Genomic DNA, 21,928 nt, shown 5'->3' with positions numbered 1-21,928 from the left:
CAGAAAGACCCCGGAGCCTTGCCCAACAAATGACGTAATTTTCTTCGGCTAGCACCTTCTGTCAGCAGAACTTTTGTTCGGCTGTGCCAACCGTCCAGGCCAAAATGTCTATGGAAGTTCCGCAGTGCGGTCCCTACACTCCTGTGTGATTAGTAAAATTCTTCTTTTTTACTTCCTCATTCTGCCAAAAGTCAGCGACAGGGTGGTGCATTTTGCAATACGAACTTCCATGTGATGCACACACACCTTCCAGCTTGCTAATGCGTGTATCAGTCATATTATATTCATGTTTAACATGTAGCCTCACCACTGTGTAAGCCCGAAGCTCCTTAGCATGTAGCACGTAGCACAGATCAGTTTAGATGATGCCTCTGAATGCATCACTCAGCGCTGTCAGCTCCTGTAGTTAAAACCTGCGGTTAAAACTGGACCAACAGCATGGCTTGGACAAAAACTTTACCGTCATTGCTGAAACAGTTCAGCGAAATGTAGTTCAGAAATCATTTGTAGTGAGAAATAAGCTGTGCAGTTGAAAAGTTAAAATGCCACTTCACAGAAGTGTGCCTGGTGTGTGGGGGCGTGGCCAGCAAGTTCTCCAGCTTCTTCTCAGAGTACTAAATGTCCTGCCGAATAAGAATTTTTTTTCAGCAGGTGGCTGACATAAGCAGCTAGAGATTCTTCTTGTTCTTACGCAGGTGCCTTGACCCTAACCCAAACCTGTAAATATTTTTTTTAAATAGATTATTGCTATTAAAACTGCTAATCACTATTAAGACTGCTAATACTCAAAATGGCGGTGCCCTGTACGGCAGCGGCTGCTTCGGCTCCCGGTAACTTAGCCAATACATCGCAAAATTCAGTCTTTACAACATCTGCTGCTCGGCAAAACAGTGCAAAAACTGTATACGACCGTCAAACCATGATCAGTTTTAGAAAGAATAGACCGTTCAACGACGTTGATTTAGAGACGCGGACAACACTACAGAGCTTCGTTCTACTTCGGCAGCCGGACTCAGCGGACCCAGCGGAGTCCACCACCAGCACAAGCCGCACACGGAGACACTGGAGACACTGGAGATACTGGAGTCACCGGAGACGGTGCGGGAGAAAACAGAAGCGCGGATGTCACGGTGGACTTACAGCTAAGCTAAAGGCTAATCCGTTCCGTTCGCCGCTTCCCTCCATCTTGCTCGTCAACGTACGTGAGCCAACTGGACCACTTGAAGTTGGATCTCACCACCATAAGGGAAACCAGAAACTGCTGCATCCTCATTTTTACCGAGACATGGCTAAACACATCTGTCCCTGATGCAGCTATTAGCATGGATGGGCTAACAACATTCAGAGCTGACCGAAGCCTCGTTCTCACAGGTAAAACCCGAGGGGGTGGTGTCTGCATCTACACTAACAACAACTGGTGTAACAACGCTACTCTGGTCTCCAGTCATTGCTCTGAGTCTCATTGAGTTTATGATTGTTAGATGCAGACCCTTCTACCTGCCCCGTGAATTCACCGTCATCAACATTGTTGCTGTGTACATTCCACCCAGCGTGAACACCAAGCAAGCGCTAAGTGCACTCTACAGTGCCATCAGTGACAGGCAAAAGATCCACCCGGAGGGCGTTTTCATTGTTGCTGGGGATTTTAACCAGGCCAATATGAAGACGGTTCTCCCAAAGTTCCATCAACACGTGGATTTTGCTACAAGGGGGAAAAACATACTGGACCTGGTCTACACAAACATCAAGAGGGCATTCAGAGCAGCTCCGCGCCCACACCTTGGATCGTCAGACCATCTCTCTGTGATGCTAATTCCTGCTTACCAGCCCCTGCTCACCAGAGAGAAACCTGCTGTGAAGAAGGTGAGAGTGTGGCCTGAAGGATCCATGTCCGCACTGCAGGACTGTTTCGACTGCTCCAATGGAAGATGTTCAGAGAGGCTGCAACATACAATCAACACACAGATGTGGAGTACGCTTCATCTGTGATCGGCTACATGGGATGGTGCATGGGGAATGTTACATCCACAAAGACTGTAGTCACACGGGCCAACCAGAAACCCTGGATGACGATGGAGGTGGGCACAAGACTGAGGGAATGAAATGCCGCCTTCAAATCTGGTGACACGGAAGCACTCAGAACAGCGAGGGCCAATCTGAACCGGGCCATCAGGGCGGCCAAACGTGCCTACAGTCTGAAGATCCAAGGTTTCTTCGATGACCCCAGTAACACCAAACAACTGTGGCACGGCATCAAAAGCATCACTGAACACTCCCTCACCCTGCCAAGACGACATCAGCTTCCTCAACAAGCTCAACGACTTCTTTGGGAGATTTGAGGCCCTGAACAACACCACCACGAGGAAGTCCACCCCCTCCCTGATGAACAGCCACTCAGGCTCGAAACCACCGCTGTGCGGAGAGCTCTGAGAAAGGTAAATCCACAGAAAGCGTCAGGCCCTGATGACATCCCAGGACGGCTGATCAAGGAGTGCGCTGACCAACTGGCCCACGTGCTTACAGACATTTTCAACCTGTCATTGCACCAGGCCGTTGTCCCGCCGTGCTTCAAGTCTGCCACGATCGTCCCAGTGCCCAAGAAATCAACCATCACATGCCTTAACGACTTTCGCCCCGTTGCACTAACATCGACCATCATGAAGTGCTTCGAGCGGGTGGTTAAAGACCACATCACCTCCATACTGTCCCCATCATATGACCCGTTCCAGTTTGCGTACCAGCCAAACCGCTCCACTGAGGATGCCATCTCCACTGCTCTCCACCTCAGCCTGGAGCACCTGGAGGACAAGAACACACATGTGCGGATGCTGTTCCTGGATTTCAGCTCCGCTTTTAACACCATCATCCCCCAGGACCTGGTACGCAAATTCGGCCCTCTGGGCCTCAACACCCCCCTGTGTAACTGGCTGCTGGACTTCCTCACCGACAGAACCCAGTGTGTCCGTGTGGGCAACAACACCTCCAGTGTCATCTCACTGAGCTCCGGCTCCCCACAGGGCGGTGTCCTCAGCCCTCTGCTGTTCACCCTGATGACCCACGACTGTCGTCCCAGGCATAATTCCAACCACATCATGAAGTATGCAGATGACACTACAGTTGTGGGCCTCATTCGGGACAACAAGATCTGGCCTACAGAGAGGAGGTGCAACATCTGGTGGACTGGTGTAAGGCAAACAACCTGCTCCTGAACGTCGACAAGACAAAAGAGCTCATCATCGACTTCAGGAGATCCCGACCCAGTCACACATCACTCCTCATCAACGACACAGCGGCTGAGGTCGTCAGCAGCACCAAGTTCCTGGGGGTGCACATCACAGATGACCTCAGCTGGACACTTCATACCACGTCCCTGGTGAACAAAGCCCAGCAGCGCCTGCACTTCCTTCGACGGATGAGAAGGGTGTCCCTCCCCCCTCCCATCCTCGCCACCTTCTACAGAGGAACCATCGAGAGCCTGCTGACCGTCGGCATCTCCATCTGGTCTGGGAACTGTAAGGCCTCAGACTGGAAGTCTCTGCAGCGTGTGGTGAGGACAGCGGAGAAGATCATTGGGACCCCATTACCACCCATCAAGGACATTGTAGACACACGCTGCCTCACCAGAGCTCACCGGATCCTTTCTGACCACACCCACCCCCATAATGGACTGTTCACCCTCCTGGCATCCGGCAAGAGGTTCCGCAGCATCCACTACAGAACAAACAGACTGAAGTACAGCTTCTTTCCCCTGGCCATCAGGCTTCTAAATGACAAATAACATCATACTGTGCAATATCACACTGTGCAATTATTTAATTTTAATCTATCCCATTTGTCATCCTGCTCTTTTATTTATCGTTCATATGCACCTTATTTTAAATATTTGTCTGTTTGCACTACTTTTTAAAATATATTTAAATACGTTTTTTTTTAATGCCTTTTTTACCAGTTGCTAAGCAACGACATTTCGTTGCCAGTTTCCTCACTGTGTGATGTACTGTGCAATGACAATAAAGAAAGTCTAAGTCTCTAAGTCTAAGTCTAAGTCTAATATGAACTGGCTAAAATATCTAAAACCTCAGGAAGTGATAAAATGCTAGAATGCGTAAAATAGCTGAACAGTAATAACATTTCTTCACCGTGGTTTTGTTGAAGTTGTGAGAGTGCAACACGACCACAGTTTTGGTAAATCTAACTCTACCTCAGGTTGTGTAAGCTGTGATTTTACTCATCAAGTTTAACTTGTTTTTGTGACTGCATATTATTGGCAAAACGTTAAACAAAGTAAAAGTAACTCTTTGGGTCAGAAAGGCTTCGGATCTCTGCGCTGCATGTTTAGTTGTCTGAGTCAGAGATTTGTTCTGATGTTTGGTAATTAGGAAGAAATTAGCATTTTCCTGTAACAACATCTAATTATGATGTAAAAAGTCACCCAACAGTCTAAAAACAGCAGACAGAGATTCAGACGATGTGCCCCACTTCATGATTGAGAACAATCAGGACTTTCAGGTGTGTTAAAGTAGGGACACATGGAAAACATGCAGGGCTGCAACTCTCCAGGACCTGAGTTTGACAACCCTGGTTTTAACACTTTAACTTACCGCTCAACTATTTGGGAAATTAAAAACTGATTAACAATTGGTTTATTTCACCTCAAACAGTCTTATTCTGGGGCAAAGAACCCTATGTCATCACTTGCAGTTTTTAACTCTGCCTACTCTTCTGATCAAAACACTCATTCTGCAGCGCAGTAGAAGCATGTGGTGATCGTGATGAGACAACATTATTATGAGAGCTTTGTAACAGACGTCCAGAGATTTTATGTGTTGACTATTTTGTTTTATTTAGTTTTACACTTTGAAACTGATTTTCTATTGCACATAAATAACATTTATTTGTGCTTTTAGGGCTGAAAATGTTAAAAACAGTTCTTAAAATATTGTTTTGACACCCACTTTGGGGGACGTGACATGGAGGCGACGTGGCAATGGTGGCAGTGCGTGCTTGAGGAGCTGGCAACCTTCAAACAAAATCTGAGATTCTTGTCTACAAAAACGCCTGATGGGAGAGTTATCATAGTGGATGAGCTGTTGAACTTTATTGTCATCAAAATGAAAACTCTGCTACAAGACGAAATTATATTGCTAGTCTCAAGCAATTTCTCGTCTGAGTGGATTGAAGAATCCAAGTGTCTGCTGTTCATAATGTGTACGACATCCATACGCTGCATCAGGGACAAAGGCCCCCAAAAGGACACAAATAATATAAGACTGCCTGAAGGTGCTTCGTGAGTGCGGTGAGGATATTCCCAGGTTCGTGCCACATTACCTGGATGAATTACCCCCAGTCGGATTTGGCAACATGGATGCGTCAGCTCTGCTCAGCCGAATGCAGCAGTTGAGCCAAGAGGTCTGGAGTCTGAGAGTGACTCAAGCAAGCCTCAATGGAACCTTGGTGCCACTGCTATGGCTTTGGATCATCGGTTGAAAGCTGTGGAGATCATCCACGGTTCACCTGGCCGGACAGATAGAGCGCCTGCAACTACGCAAGTGGAAACACCAGTGGCACTGACAGCAGCACTGACAGCTGAGCCACCGGGAGAGAGGGAGGACGCACTTCTCCAGTCCCCAGCATGGAGCACCGTTGTAAAGAAAGCAGCCCGAAAGCACCCAAGGCCCCCAAATGCGACCATGCAGCACAACGGAGGAGCTGCACATACTCGTCCCAAAAGGGAGCAGTGACGACATGTGGGAATAATTGGCACTGGAGTTGAGGAAAACATCGCAGTGATCAGAAGCAAACTGGTAAGTGTTTGCAACACAGTTCTCTCCAGAGCTGGATGCTGACATTCTATCCTCTTATCTGTCAGAGAAGTTGATCAAGCCCGTGACATGTCGTAAAAATTGACTCAGATCGCAACAGGTTTGGTTCATTTCAGGTCACGGCAGAATGTAATGAAGTGTCAGAAATGTACGATCCGCAACTTTGGCCAGCGGGGACCTACAGAATGTCCACTACTATTTTGAGGCACATAAACCCAGAGCTACAAACACTGATAGCACACTCAGGTCAGGCGGCAATATGTTGCTCCATGGACCTGTGATTTCATCTACTAGCACCACAGTAGAGCCGCTGTGCACTAGCATGAAACATCTGTCCGTAATGAACATTAACATTGTATCATATAATGTGCGAGGACTGCGTGTGGGTCATACTGAAGCGGACAAATCACGTCGCCTTGTTGTTGATAAACTCTTGGAGACATGTGATATACTCTGTGTTCCGGAGACGTTTCAATCCAAGCCTATATAGTACAACATCTGACCAGGACAATCCCTCCTGTGTTTTCATTGTTGGAGACATGAATGCTGATGTGTCAGACTGTAAATCTGTATTTGCTAATCATTTAAGATAATTCTGTTCGAATAATGGGTTGATAATCTCCAGTGAAATGCTTCGGCCTATGGTGATAGCTACTAATATAAATTAATGAAGCATGGCACACAACCTCGTGGCTTGACCACTGTGTCTGCACACAAGATGCACATGACTCTTTAGAGACCATCAGGATTAATTATGAAATTGCAACATCTGACCATGTACCTTTCACTTTATCAATAAATGTCGGCAATTTACCAGCACTTTCACCGGTGAGTAATGACATTCAAGAAGGAAAAATAAATTGGGGAAATCTGACTAAGCAGGACCTCTATCTGTATTGTACCCAGTCTGATAACCTGTAAAGTAACATTGAATTACCAAAAAACGCCGTAATGTGTTGTGATATAAATTGTAAGAATAAGCAACATGGTGTCGAGTTATGCTCACAGTATGAAACTATCATAGAATCTCTTTGTATTGCGAGCAGGTCCTTGTATAAAACTGGACAGTACAAAGCCAAGCCAGGCTGGAATGAATATGTTGAAGAGCTCCATGCTGAGGCCAGCAGGGCGTTAAAAATGTGGGCCAAATCAGGAAAACCTAAACCTGGCCCTTTATTTGGTTTTTTTAAAAATGGACAAACGCACATTTTAAATATGCGCTATGATCCATTAAGAAGAATGAAAACACATTGAGGTCGGACTCACTTGCAAGAAAATTACAAAATAATAGTCCCACTGAATTGTGGAAATAATAAAAAGAGTGAATACTGTAAAAGTATATTTGCCAACAAACTCGTTATTGTCTGTTATATTAGTGCGTATTGTTAAGGATAAAGCTGGCAAAATAAATAACAAAGACAACTATCGGCCTATCGCTCTGGCGAGTTCAAGGTCTTGGAGAGAGCTATATTGAATAGAATGGAGTTTGTTATGACATCTGACAATCAGTTTGGTTTTAAACAGAAACTTAGCACAGACCTGCATTTTTGCATGTCTGTGCCAAGTTAAAAGAGTTTTTATGAGATTTTATACTTATATAACAGGCATAATACAACAATTTTTATGTGTTTTATTGATGCCTCAAAAGCTTTTGATCATGTAAATCACGAAAAGTTATTTTACAAATTGCGAAAAACAGGAGTGCCAAAATATTTAGTGAGAATTTTAGCGTTTTGGTATGCTCATCAGTATAAGTCTGTTAAGTGGGGAAACTCTGTATCTTCACCCTTTTATGTTAGTAATGGTGTATGACGAGGTAACATTTTGTCCCCTTGTCTTTTTAACGTGCAAATGGATGATTTATCTAAGCTGCGGAATGAATGTTGGACTGGCTATCAGGTTGGCAATGCTACCATTCATCACCTGATGTATGCAGACGATTTGATGATTTTCTGTCCATGCAGTGCTGGTATACAGCAGCTGTTAAGGGTTTGTTCTCAGTATTGATTAGACTTTGACAATACATACAATGCAAAAAAGAGCAATGTCATGATAGTGAGGAGTAAAGAAGACACTAAACTATCTTTCGCTGAATTCTCGCTGTCGGTCATTAAACTTAAAGTGTGTGACAAGATGAAATGCCTGGGACACTATATAACCTCTGACCTGTTAGATGATAGAGATATTTATAGGCAGTGTTGTATGCAATATGAATAATATTTTTAATAATCAATATAAAAACAGCCTTCTTTAAAGCATATTGCACTCCTATGTACACTGCCCACTTGTGGAAGCATTACAGAAAAAGCAGTATGCATAAACTTCAGGTGGCGTACAATGATGGCATGAGGATGCTACTCAAGATGCCCCGCTGGAGCAGTGCCAGTCAAATGTTTGCTAATGCTGCTGTACCAACTTGTGCTGCTGTGCTTCCTAACTTCATGTACAGATGCATGTGTCGGCAAACAGACTCTGTTAATAGAATCATTTGTTCTCTGAGCAACTCTATTCAAAGCTTGGTTTCCACAGACTCTTTTCTAGTCTGTGGAAACACTGGCGCTTTAGTTTATATGGCATTGGATGCTCATTATTTGAATGTCTTGTCTGTTGATATGTATGTTGTCTGTCTGCTATGGACCTAGTATGAGTCCGAAATAAAGCTTTTGATTGATTGATTTGCAAATATTTCAATAAGTGCCAATGAAAGAGATAAAGAGTACAGAAATTAAAGTTACTTAAAAGCAGTAGTCACTGTAGGGATTTCTTACCTCATAAGGATCACTCTTTATGTTGGCTAGAAATAATGATTAATAATTATCAAAGATAGTTATTAATTATGTTATTGAAATTTAATCTGATCTGTATCAGAACCTCGGAGCTCCACCTGTCTTAACAGGAAATGATAGTCAATTCAGTTCTATCAGTCTCATAAGATATACTAAACACTTAATCAGGAATTTGAATTAATAGTTAAATTAATTACAATTACCACAATTAACAGTAAATATTGAAGGATTTTGGAGTTCTTGACACAGAAGAGGTCAACATTTCATTCTCCTTTGTGCTCATTAATAAAACAGCAAGTATGATTCCAAACATTATATTTATTTACAATGAAAACAAATAAATACAGATTCTAACTACCTATATACAGCTGGGTGTGTGTGGAGAGAGAGAGAAAGAGAGCGAGAGAGGTGGAGGGAGTGTGTGTGTGAGATGTGTGATGGAACTACAAAACAAGGTGGCGGATCACAAGAAACTACATTCAAATAGAGGTTATCAGATAACAGGAAGTCTGTCCTGGGTCTCCACCATGTGCTGGGAGAACAATAGAACATGGAAAATCGTCTTTAGCATCTGCTTCCTGTGTGTCTGCTAAAGGACCATTTCTGGAATGACTTGATGTGAATGCGACTTGCTTTGTAAAACGTCAGGAGTCGTCAGATGGTGTTCGGTTACTGTGTGATGTTGTCTTTGATGTGATATGTCAATCACTGTAACAGAATCAACACATCTTCATAAAGTTAAACAGTTCTACGCATAGCACCGGGTTTAACTAATATCAGGTAAAGCCCAGTTGTTGTTACCACTTCCTTGAAGGAGTTTGGTTGTTGTCCTGGCTGGAGGGAAGCTTGTGTCTTCTTCTGTAGTTAGCAAATCCTGCTAATGCTGGTTTGCTGGTCCTTGTCATGACCTCCACCTCTGGCTTCTTCTTCTTCTTCTTCTTTAGTTTCCGGCAGGCTGTACACTAGCATAAGCGTAATGCTGCCTCTACGTTCAGGGTGTCACACTGCTTTATTTTAGATTTTTGAGTACATGTTTCCACCTCTGGCTCTGCCTAGTGGCAGCATTTGTTCCCTTCCCCCTCCCTCCTTTCCCTTTTCCCAGGTGGGCGTGTTCTGCATGCTGTGTGAGGTGTGGAGGAGTGCAGTGCTGATTTCCTGAGTGCTCTCACCTGCGGCAGGGTGTGGCTTCTCTCAACAATGCACCTCTCTCTCTCTCTATAAAGCTGGCATCAGATGAAGAGTCAGCGTCAGACCGTAAAACTACCTACCGTTAGTTGTACTCAGTTTTGCCTTGTCTCGCCTCAGTCTGTGTTGTCCTGCGTTAAGTCTCTCTCCTCTGCTGCAGCTCTTGACCCACCCTGCTGCACTGAGCTCCTGCATGAGACTCAGCTCGTTGGCCCGTTCCTACAGCTTCAGCACAACAAGACTCCCTGACAGCCTCCTCCAGGCTGCAGCCCACGCCACCTCCGTTGGTCTCCAGCGTCGACCACGCCATTCATCCCGCTCCGCTTCGTACCAGGCTGTGTGCTCCCTCAGTCTCCCACTGGATCCTGATAGTTTGGTTGGGGTGGTTCCTTAGTCTGGAGTTCTGTTTGATTGGTTTAAGTTTGTTGTTTATTGCCACGTCATTTATTAAAGTGCTCTGAGAGTATCCCTGGTTGCCGTGCTTCTGTCCGCAACTGAGTCTCTGAGTGTGAACCGTGACAGTTCTGCAGGCTGAGGAGAAGAAGATGAAGTTGATGTTTCAGGAGTTCTTCTTTGCAGCTCTTGGTTGTTTCTTTTGTCCAGACTGAGGAGCTGGTCGCTCAGGTCTGTGATGGTTTTCCTGCTGGTTGAGGAAAACAAAAAGAAGTTCTGTGAGGTGTCGTTTCCCTGGTCCGTCCTGGAGGAACTGGTTGGTTTTCCTGGTTGATGGGAGATCAGACTCTGGGTGCTGGTCTCCGGGTCCTGGGAAGGTCTGACCCTCATGGTCGGGTCAGCACAGGAGTTGAGGAGTGAAGGCCCCTGGTTGCAGGCCTCTGGTGTTAGCTGTATGCTAACGCTGGGTGAGTTGAGCTGCTGGAATGCAGCTCTTCCCGGGTCTTCACAGGAGAAGACTCGCTGCAAGACTCCCTGCAAGACTGCTCTTGCAGGCTTTTTGTTGAAAGTTTGTGGATTCGAAGATATCGAATCTTGAGAGCTTCAACCAATTAGTGACTGGCTGAGTGCATGGGGGAAGCATCTTTTGAGTAGAAAATGGGGGAGGATTGCATTGGTCTGCTGTGGAAAAAGTTCCACCCCTACTGGGTGTGATGGTCAATCACATTCATGGGTCCGAATTCATATGTCATGACTGTGTATCATGACAAATGAAAATTGTCTTTCCCTAGAAATGAACAAACTTTCTGTGGTCTTATGAGATCCCAACATCACAAACTCTTGGCCCAGGAGCCACATTTGACTGCAGCACGCCCACTAATGGGCCCTGACTTGATGTTAAAACTAAAATAGAAAGGGTGGGGTAAATCGTCATTCGAATGTGACCTTAAAATATTCTCACTTTGTGCCTGGTATAATTCATAAATACCCTTTGAAGTGTTCTCGCTAAAGACATCTGACTTTTAACCGCTCACAATGTCAAGCACATGTTCTAAACATTACTCCAGAAAAGGAGGCCACAAGACAGCGCTACTTTCTGAGACAACCACGCTGCTAACTTAAGAGGTGAAATCACCCTCAATGTTACTCTCCAGCAGTCTGATGGACTCTCTCAAGGGGGACATTTTTGGTAAGATTGGTGCCTTGTGCACAAGCTGAGCTCTCCTCTGTAAGGCAAGAGCTGAAGAGCACAACTGAACCACTGCAGTACACTGTGGAGGCCCACGAGGCGTCCGTAAAGGAAATTGAGCGTACAGCTCCCTAATACATCAGTTAAAATGTATTTTACTAAATTTGACATTCCATCGGTTCATCCTGATCTGATTGATCAACTAGAGAAACCTATAACCGTGAATGAACTCTTTTCTGCATTTGCATCTATGCAGGGTGGGAAATGTCCTGGCCCAATGGCTATCTGATTGAATTCTCCAGGAAATTCCAACACAAATTGTGTAATGTGTAATGTGTAATGAATCTTTCCTCTCTCTTAAGTTACCCCAACAATTAACCAAGCTTCCATCTCCCTCATTCTAGAAACAAATAAAGACCCTGCTCCTCCTACCATCCAAACACTTGACTAAAAGTTGATTTTGGAATTGTCATCTAAAATGCTGGCTTTATGTTTGGAGTCTGTGTTGCCCTCGACATTCTTTTTTAAATATAAGACAATCTATTATCCCCCCTCGTCCCTGGTACCAGAGGCAGTGATCTCCTTGGATGCGGAAAAACCCTTTGACTGGGTTAGAATAGAATATTATTGTCGTATGATACAATGAAATTCTTTTGGCAGCTGGTGTGAAGAGGCACCAACCTCATATCACAATGGGAGGAAGGGCGTCAAAATTCTCTCCAATAAATCCATTTATTTTCATCATGAGAAAAACATCTGTGATAAAGAGGGACGGTACGTGATGGTAATTGGAAGCAGAGGGGGCATTAAAATAACTCAGCTTAATTTATATGCACCAAATGAAGACAACCCAAGTTTTTTTCAGAAAGATGGCAGGTTCCAAATCCCAAAAGTTTCTGGCTCTTTTAACACTGATGGGGGAGTTAGGCTTGGTAGATGTTTGGCGCAGCCGACATCCCAAGGAGAGAGATTTTACCTATTTCTCACAGGTTCACTGAACCCACTCAAGGTTGGATATGTTCCTGATGTCCGGAATGAACTCCTTTAGGGCCACTCAATGCAATATAGAAGCAATTGCCATCTCAGGTCTGTTTGAAACTAAAGATGAGCCCAAATAATTCTAAATATTGGAGCGCCAATGTATCTATTTTAAATTAAAAAAAATATTAAACAAGAGTTACAAAAAAGCATTATTGAGTATTTTGAATTTAATGATAAGGATGGGGTGTCTCCAACAGTATTATGGGAGGAGCCAAATGTGTCATAAAGGCCAATACTATTGCAATTTGTTCTACACTAAAAAAAAAGAATTTCAGAACATTGACAACACTCACTGCACCTCAGTGGTACTGAGGTGGAGTATCTGTGTGTGTGTGTGTGGCGGGGGGGCTCAGCGGTATTGAGGTGCAGTGTGTGTGTGTGTGTGTGTGTGTCGGGGGAGGGGGGGGTCTAAGTGGTACTGAGATGCAGTGTGTGTTCTCTGACCTTGGCACTGCCTGTCCTGGATAAAGAAAGCCGGTGGGCAGGTGGGCTCACAGCGACCCTGATGTAGGCTGCTCGAGGGGGGGCAGGATGTGCAGTTGTCTGCAGACGGTCCGGTGCAGTGCCAGCAGGAGGGATGACACTCTGAAAAACACACAAAAATCTTAGGATGCTGCTTCTCCTCACTTTGTCAATATGACACTGAAAATGCGTTTCTACCAGTCATTTCTGCCCACTTTGATTGTGGAATATTGTGAGGAGTAAATTGGGAATAGTCTTTTTTTTTTTTTTTTTTTTAATTAAAAGAAAGACATTTTTAAATACATTACAGTCATTCCAATTTGCTTTTATAGAGAAAATAGAAAAGCCCAACATATCCACATGAGCAAGCAGGTGTGTTTGCGACTGTGGAAAGGAAAAACTCCCCCAACAGGGAGAAACCTTTGTAGAAACCAGACTCAGAGGTGGCGGCATTCTGCGGACCGGTTGGGGTGAAAGGATAGAGGAGAGGAGAGGAGAGGAGAGGAGAGGAGAGGAGAGGAGAGACAGAGAAAGACTTGGTGGAAACAAATAAATAAAAAATACATACAATACCCTTGTTAGTGCTACATACATTTTCTTTTCTTTTTTTTCTTTTTGATAATACATTAACCACAGTGATCTAAATGTTTTCCAACTGCCATGAGATTAAGACCAGCCTGAGCAACAACAGAGCAAAAGACCTAAATAATCACAACAATTATAACAAAAGCAAAAACAAAAGGACAGAAAACAAAAATAAATAAATAAATAAAACAAACAAACACAACAACAACAAAAGCAAACAACTTGGTTTTGATAATTAACAGAACAATCTCGTCAATTAGGAGTGGAAGTGTGTGTGTGTGTGTGTGTGTGTGTGTGTGTGTGTGTGTGGTTTGTCCTCTGGATGTGAATGGAACTGTTGTGGGGGGGCCGCAGCACCACCCCGGGGCCCAAGGCCACCAGGGCCGGACGCCGCCACTCCGGCACCCAGCGACCCACCGGATCCAGGGAGGCCCCGACAAACCCCCCCGGAGAGCCACGCCCCGACCCGGAAGGCACCAGACGGAGCGCGCAGAGAGGACCCCCCCCAGGCCAGAGGGGGCCACAAGAGAAGGATAAAGGGTGCAGAGCCCCGGGCCCCGACCGAGCCGCCAAGCCGGGACCGGCCAGTGCAGCGCTCCCAGGCCCCGCGGGCAGGGAGCCCTCCCGGCCCCGACAGCGGAGCCCGCCGCACGCCCGGGGGCCATCCCCCCACCACCCCCCCAACCCGGCGGGACAGAGAAGGCCCCAGCCGCCGAGCCCCAGACCAGCCCCCCCCCCCCCCCCAGACCAGGAAGAGCGAAGGCCCAGCCAGGCCCGGCCGGAGGACAGCCTCCCTCCAACCCCCAGGAGCCCCAATTCCCCCCCCATCCCCATCACCTAATCCCAGCCCACCCACACACCCACACCCAAGCATACACATACACACACCCAGACATACATACACACCCACACAGACACACACACCAAGCATACACATACACACACAGACATACATATCTACATATATACAGACATACGTACATACATTTATTTGGTTGGGAGGGGGGTGCCCCCCACTCCCCAGGCCGCCAGCCAGGCCCCCACCAGCCACTACGGGATCTCGTCCTCCACCAATCCAACTGTGAATAGGGAGGGAGAACCACTACCCAGCCCCCCCGGAGGTGCCACGCCCGAGCGAGCGTGCCCCCCGCACTCCAGCCGCACTCACCCCGGAACACGGCGGGACCACAGCGGGAGGTGCTGGGGGGAGCCCCCACCCCCCCCCCCCTCCACCCTGTGGGGTGTTGGGTGCATGTGGATGTGTGTATTTGTGTTTTGAAGAGGTGGTGCAATGTGTGTGTCTAGGGTGCGGTTTAAAATTGAGGGGTAGCGGGGGCCCGGGCGTTCTACCGCTGCCCAGCGGAAGAACCCCGAAAGCCAGCTGTTCCCCTCAAGACCCTGCGTGACTAAGTGTAGTTAAAATTGTGGGCGGCGCAAAGTCGGGGGAGGGGCAGACCACAGTTAAGTGGCCTGGACCCCCCACCCTCGGCCCCGTCCACTGGCCCCTATTGTTGAGTGAGGTAAGGTAGGAGGGGCTGAGAGGGAGAAGTTCCCCCCGTTGCTAGGACTTGGCCCAGCTGGACCCACCACCCACAGAGGCTGCCGTAGGGGTCGGGTGCAGTGTGGATTGGGTGGCAGTCGACGGCAGGGGCCTCGACGACCCGATCCCCGGACACGGACTCTGGCTTTTGGGACATGGAATGTGACCTCGCTGGGGGGGAAGGAGGCCGAGCTTGTGAGGGAGGTTGAGAGATACCGTCTAGATATAGTCGGGCTCACCTCCATTCACAGCTTGGACTCTGGAACCCAGCTCCTCCACAGGGGCTGGTTACTCCACTTCTCTGGAGTTGCCCGCGGTGTAAGGCGGCGGGCTGGAGGGGGCTTGCTTATTGCCCCGCAGCTCAGCCGTCATGTGTTGGAGTTCACCCCGGTGAACGAGAGGGTTGCGTCCCTACGCCTACAAGTAGGGGACAGGTCTCTGACTGTTGTCTCGGCCTATGCACCGAACAGCAGCTCAGAGTACCCAACCTTCTTGGAGTCCCTGGGAGGGGTGCTGGATAGTGCCCCAACTGGGGACTCCATTGTTCTCCTGGGGGACTTCAACGCCCACGTGGGCAATGACAGCGAGACTTGGAAGGGGGTGATTGGGAGGAACGGCCTCCCCGATCTGAACCCGAGTGGTGTTCTGTTATTGGACTTCTGTGCTAGTCACAGTTTGATGATAACGAACACCATGTTCGAGCACAGGGGTGTCCATAAGTGCACATGGCACCAGGACACCCTAGGCCGGAGGTCAATGATAGACTTTGTGGTCGTGTCATCTGATCTCTGGCCGCGTGTCTTGGACACTCGGGTAAAGAGAGGGGCAGAGCTGTCAACTGATCACCACCTGGTGGTGAGTTGGATGCGCTGGACTGGGAGGAGGCCGGATAGACTCGGCAGGCCCAAACGTGTTGTGAGGGTCTGCTGGGAACATCTGGCCGAGCCCTCCGTCCGCGCAGCCTTCAACTCCCACCTCCGGGAGAGCTTCTCACAGATCCCGAGGGAGGTTGGAGACATTGAGTCCGAGTGGACCATGTTCTCCACTTCCATTGTCGAAGCTGCTGCTCGGAGCTGTGGCCGCAGGGTCTCTGGCGCCTGTCGTGGCGGCAATCCCCGAACCCGGTGGTGGACACCGGAAGTAAGGGATGCCGTCAAGCTGAAGAAGGAGTCCTACCGGGCACTGTTAGCTCATAGGACTCCCGAGGCAATCGACAGGTACCGGCAGGCCAAGCGAGCTGCAGCCCGGGCTGTGGTGGAGGCAAAAACTCGGGTCTGGGAGGAGTTCGGAGAGGCCATGGAGGAGGACTTTCGGTCGGCCTCGAGGAAATTCTGGCAAACTGTCCGGCGCCTCAGGCGGGGGAAGCAGTTCTCCACCAACACTGTTTACAGTGGAAGTGGGGAGCTGTTGACCTCAACTGGGGATATCGTTGGGCGGTGGAAGGAATACTTCGAGGACCTCCTCAATCCCGCCACCACGTCTTCCATTGAGGAAGCAGAGGCTGGGTTCTCAGAGGTGGACTCGTCCATTTCCCAAGCTGAAGTCACCGAGGTTGTTGTGAAGCTCCTCGGTGGCAAGGCACCGGGAGTGGATGAGATTCGCCCAGAGTTCCTTAAGTCTCTGGATGTGCAGGGACTGTCGTGGCTGACTCGTCTCTGCAACATCGCGTGGCGGGCGGGGACAGTACCTCTGGACTGGCAGACCGGGGTGGTGGTCCCTCTCTTTAAGAAGGGGGATCGGAGGGTGTGTTCCAACTACAGAGGGATCACACTCCTCAGCCTCCCCGGGAAAGTCTATTCCAGGGTACTGGAGTGGAGGGTCCGGCCGTTAGTCAAACCTCGGATTCAAGAGGAACAATGCGGTTTTCGTCCTGGTCGTGGAACACTGGACCAGCTCTATACCCTCCACCAGGTGCTTGAGGGTTCGTGGGAGTTCGCCCAACCAGTCCACATGTGTTTTGTGGATCTGGAGAAGGCGTTCGACCGTGTCCCCCGAGATGTCCTGTGGGGGGTGCTCCGGGAGTACGGAGTCCGGGGTCCCTTGTTGAGGGCTGTTCGGTCCTTGTATTCCCGGAGCAGGAGTCTGGTTCGCATTGCCGGCAGTAAGTCGGACCTGTTCCCTGTGCACGTTGGCCTCCGGCAGGGGTGTCCTTTATCACCGGTTCTGTTCATCATATATATGGACAGAATTTCTAGGCACAGCCGGGGGCCGGAGGGGGTCCGGCTTGGGGACCACAGAATCTCATCTCTGCTATTTGCGGATGATGTGGTTCTGTTGGCCCCATCAAGCCTGGATCTCCAGCGTGCACTGACACGGTTCGCAACCGAGTGTGAAGCAGCTGGGATGAGGATCAGCACCTCTAAATCCGAGGCCATGGTTCTCGACCGGAAAAAGGTGGCTTGCCCCCTCCAGGTCGGTGGAGTGCCCTTGTCCCAAGTGGATGAGTTTAAGTATCTTGGGGTCTTGTTCACGAGTGGGGGAAAGATGGAGCGTGAGATCGACAGGCGGATCGGTGCAGCGTCTGCAGTTATGCGGACGTTGTATCGGTCCGTCGTGGTGAAGAAGGAGCTGAGCCAAAAAGCGAAGCTCTCGATTTACCGGTCGATCTTCGTTCCTACCCTCACCTATGGTCATGAACTATGGGTCATGACCGAAAGAACGAGATCCCAGATACAAGCGGCTGAAATGAGCTTCCTCCGTAGGGTGGCTGGGCGTACCCTTAGAGATAGGGTGAGGAGCTCAGTCACCAGGGAGGAGCTCGGAGTAGAGCCGCTGCTCCTCCACATCGAGAGGAGCCAGCTGAGGTGGCTCGGGCATCTATTTCGGATGCCCCCCGGACGCCTCCCGAGGGAGGTGTTCAGGGCATGTCCCTCCGGTAGGAGGCCTCGGGGCAGACCCAGGACACGCTGGAGAGACTATGTCTCTCGGCTGGCCTGGGAACGCCTTGGGGTGCCACCGGAGGAGCTGGAGGAAGTGTCTGGGGCGAGGGAAGTCTGGGCAACTCTGCTTGGACTGCTGCCTCCGCGACCCAGCCCCGGATAAAGCGGTAGCCAATGGATAGATGGACCTGAAACAGTTTTACAGCTTTGCTTTTCAGAGTCACAACACTGAGATTATCAGTCATCATATTTTCAACAACTTTCTGACCTCTAACCACAATTCCTTTCTGCTCTGTCAAAGACATTTGATTATTTGTTCCAGTTTAATGGTTATCTGTCTGATGATCAAGTTTAACACACCACCACACACCCGCATTTCATCAGTAAGTGAAGACCAAATAAATAACTGCAGTTCCAATATTTCCTGTAAAAAAGGCAGCCCCATCAATGGGATGGCGAATGATGCAAGGTCTACAAGCTGAAAACTTTGCAGTTATACAGCGTACAATCAGGGTGCTAGATCTTCACACTCTGTTAAGTAGTCTGGATCCAGGAGCAAAAATATTGTCAGTAATTGATCTAGGTAATGAATTTTTCTCAATTCTTGTACATCCAGACAGCCAATATTGGGTTGACTTTACATATGAAGGGAAGAGGTATACATAGACAAGAAGATTACCTCAAGGATATTGTGAAAGTCCCACAATTTGCTCACAAGCTATTTCAAGTTGCTTAGCTAAATTTGTTCCTACAATAGGAAAACCAAACTGTAATCTATGTGGATGATATTTTTGTCTAAAACGAAAGAACAGTGTATGACTGACACGATCGCACTTTTGCATTATTTGGCTAATGCAGGAAACAAAGTGAAAGATAAACCCATCCACCTGAAATCCCTATACAAATGGGCAGCAATTATGAGTCGTGGGAAATGCCATGTCTCAACAGGAGGGATGGTGGCACTAGTACATCAATACTTCACTACCTATGGATTCAATTCCTATTCTAAAAAAACGTTTTGATGCATGTTCAAAGTGGGTAGAATTGTATCCTACAAAACACCCTGAAGCAATAACAGTAGTGAAAGCTCTATGTAAAACCATCATACCAACACATGGTATCACAAAACTCATTTACAGATTTTGTAAATCAGATCGTACAAAGGGTTGCAGAAAACATGGGGATACAATTAAAAAACCAGTGTACTTATCATCTACAAAGTGCAGGACTAGTAGAAAGAACAAACGGGACAGTCAGAAGGGACTAGAAAAGTGTATGGAATAAATGGGAAGACCATGGACTAAATGTTTAGATTTAGTGCAACTAAACATGAAAATAGTGCCTAACTGTGAAACAGAATTAACACCATTTGAAATCATCCATGGCAGACTATATTGCTTACCACAACAACAGATTATGAGACGATAAGATGAAACTGAAATGACACTTGCTGATTATATGAGAAAGACTTTGAAATCTAAGGAAGTGATATAAACTAACGAAATGCGAGATTCTCAACTTTACCAACAGGAAGCAGTTTTCAATGTCAATGTCTAGCCAGCTTTCATCGAAGGGTTTCTGATTAATCCATTTAACAACATAAAGTAATTTATTGGCAAGATAATAATTATAAAAGTGTGGAAGTTCTAAGCCACCTTGGTCCTTGGTGTTCTGTAGTGTTTTTTAAACTTATACGTGAGGCTTTGTTTTTCCATAAGAATTATTTTGAGATCCAGCATGTTAAACCAGGTTTTTGAGGATTTTGTGGAATCATTGAAAATATGTAGTTAATTTGGGGCAGGACCATCATTTTGATTGTTGCTACTCTCCCCATAAGTGATATAGGAAGTGTTATCCATTGAATGAGGTCCTCTTTTATTGTTTTAATAAGGGGGGTGTAGTTTAAGTGCACCGAGTCTGACAGCTTGGCTGAGGTGTTAATGCCGAGGTATTTGATGTTCCCTGGTTTTAGTGGGGTATTTGATGTGTGCTGAAAAATAGAGTTAATAGGCAAGACAACTGATTTATTCCAATTTATAGAATATTCTGAAATTGCAGAGAATCTGTCTATTAACTCTATTGTTTCTGGAAGAGAGGTCTGTGTGTTTTGTAGGAAAAGAAATCATCTGCATAAAGGCATATTTTATGGGTTACACTTGCTGTTCGTATTCCTTTTATGTTATTGTTCTGTCTAATGGCTGCTGCTAATGACTCGATAAAAATTGTAAAGAGAGCTGTTGAGAGTGGACACCCCTGCCTGGTACCTCTCTCGAGATTGAACCTTGAGAAAGTTTGATCATTTGTACACTGATAAGTACACTGGTTTTTTAATTGTATCCCCATGTTTTCTGCAACCCTTTGTACGATCTGATTTACAAAATCTGTAAATGAGTTTTGATCATCATCACACAGGCACTGGGTGAGGTGATTTTCATAGTGTAGCGAGTAGAAATTTTCAATTTACCCTGTCAAAAGCTTTTTCTGCATCTAAGGAGGTGATAAAGGCCTTTTGTTTGTTCTGGTGGCAGTGGTCTAAAAGATTAATTAATCTGCGTTTGTTGTTAGTGGAGTGTCGTCCTTTAATGAACCCAGTTTGATCAGGGTGATGATGTGGGGTGTCATTTTTTTTCTATTCTGCTTGCTAAGGTTTTACTAATTATTTTAAGATCTACATTGATTAGTGATATCGGGCGATAGCTAGATGGTAGTGTAGGATCTTTGCTCGGTTTAAGAAGAAGATTGATATTTGCACAGTTCATATGTGGGGGGAGAGTTGAAGACTCTTTAATCTCCTCAATTGTTCTAAAAGAAATTGGTGCAAGTAAAGGCCAACATTCTTTGTAAAATTCAGTGGTGTATCCATCAGGTCCTGGAGCTTTACCATCAGGTCCTGGAGCTTTACCATCAGGCATGTGCTAGAGAGCTTCATGCAGTTCTTCTACTGAGATGGAAGCTTCTAGGCCTAGGATTTGTTCGTCTTTTAATTTTGGGAGGTCAACTGTGCTCATAAAGTTCTCTATTTCAGATTGTGAGGGGTCAATTTGTGAAGAGTAAAGTTTTCTATAAAATTCTCTGAAAGTAGTGTTTATTTCCTGAGGGTCACAAGTGACTTCACCATTTTGAGTTTTAACTGAGGGGATTGTACACTTTTCTTTATTTCGTTTTAACTTACTGGCTAAGAGTTTGCTGGATTTATTTCCATGTTCAAAGTTCTCCCAGTGTAATCTCTGTAGTTGAAATTGTGTTTTGTGTTCAATTATTTCATTCAAATGCATTTTTTATTTCTTTAACTCTGTTAATAAGCGGTCGTCTTTGGAAGCATCATGAGCTGTCTCTATGGTCTTGATTTTATCTTCTGATTCTTTTTCCTTTATTTTTTCCTTTCTGGTTTTGTGTGAGGAGTAAGAAATTATTTTGCCTCTCATGACAGCTTTAGCTGTCTCCCAGAGGACACCGGGAGAAACACCAGGCAGGTCGTTTGTTTCTAAAAAAGATTGTCCATTGTTTTTTAAAGAATGTGAGGAAGCCAAGCGTCACAAAGGCCAGAGTCACTCATGTACTGCTGTATTATATCTGGGGATTCCCAGTGTCTCGTATTTGCTGCTTTACTAACTCTGTCCATTTGTGGATTGAGGGCGATGTTGAGGTCTCCTCCAACTATAAGTGTTTTGTCAGTGTGTTGAGAGGCTGGTGAAGAAGTTGTGATAGAAGGAGGGGTCATCAACATTTGGGCCATAGATGTTTGCGATACACATCTCTATGTTCTGAAGAGAGATATGAATAATTATAAATCTTCCCTCTGGGTCTATGGTTGTATCTTTATGAGAGAATTGCTTTGTATTGCTGATTAATATAGCTCCGCCTCTCTGCTTGGAGTTATAACCAGCTGAGTATGTGTGAGGGAATTGTGGTGAAATCAATTTGTGATTTCCTGTGGAAGGTGTGTGTGTCTCTTGTAATAAGACAATGTCTGCCTGTAGTTTATCCAAATGTTCAAAAACTTTTTGTCTTTTTGTTTGGGTGCCCATTCCACGTACATTCCAATC

The 21,928-nt window shown here is 46.4% G+C and overlaps 1 protein-coding gene across 1 annotated transcript in view; it reads right to left on the bottom strand.

The window, feature by feature from the left end:
• The window catches only part of fras1 (Fraser extracellular matrix complex subunit 1), a gene marked incomplete at its 3' end in the record, with an annotated part of 263,420 nt that overhangs the window by 28,571 nt on the left and 212,921 nt on the right, over positions 1 to 21,928 (bottom strand). The window contains exon 18 of the mRNA XM_080499235.1: positions 12,861 to 13,001. Within this exon, the coding sequence (XP_080355361.1) occupies positions 12,861 to 13,001 (141 nt within the window). The remainder of the gene's footprint in view (positions 1 to 12,860; positions 13,002 to 21,928) is intronic.

The sequence above is a fragment of the Blennius ocellaris genome (assembly GCF_963422515.1).
Source record: "Blennius ocellaris genome assembly, chromosome: 7".
NCBI lineage: Eukaryota > Metazoa > Chordata > Actinopteri > Blenniiformes > Blenniidae > Blennius > Blennius ocellaris.
Note: the sequence above shows the minus strand (reverse complement) of the source record. Positions and strands in the feature narration are given on the sequence as shown.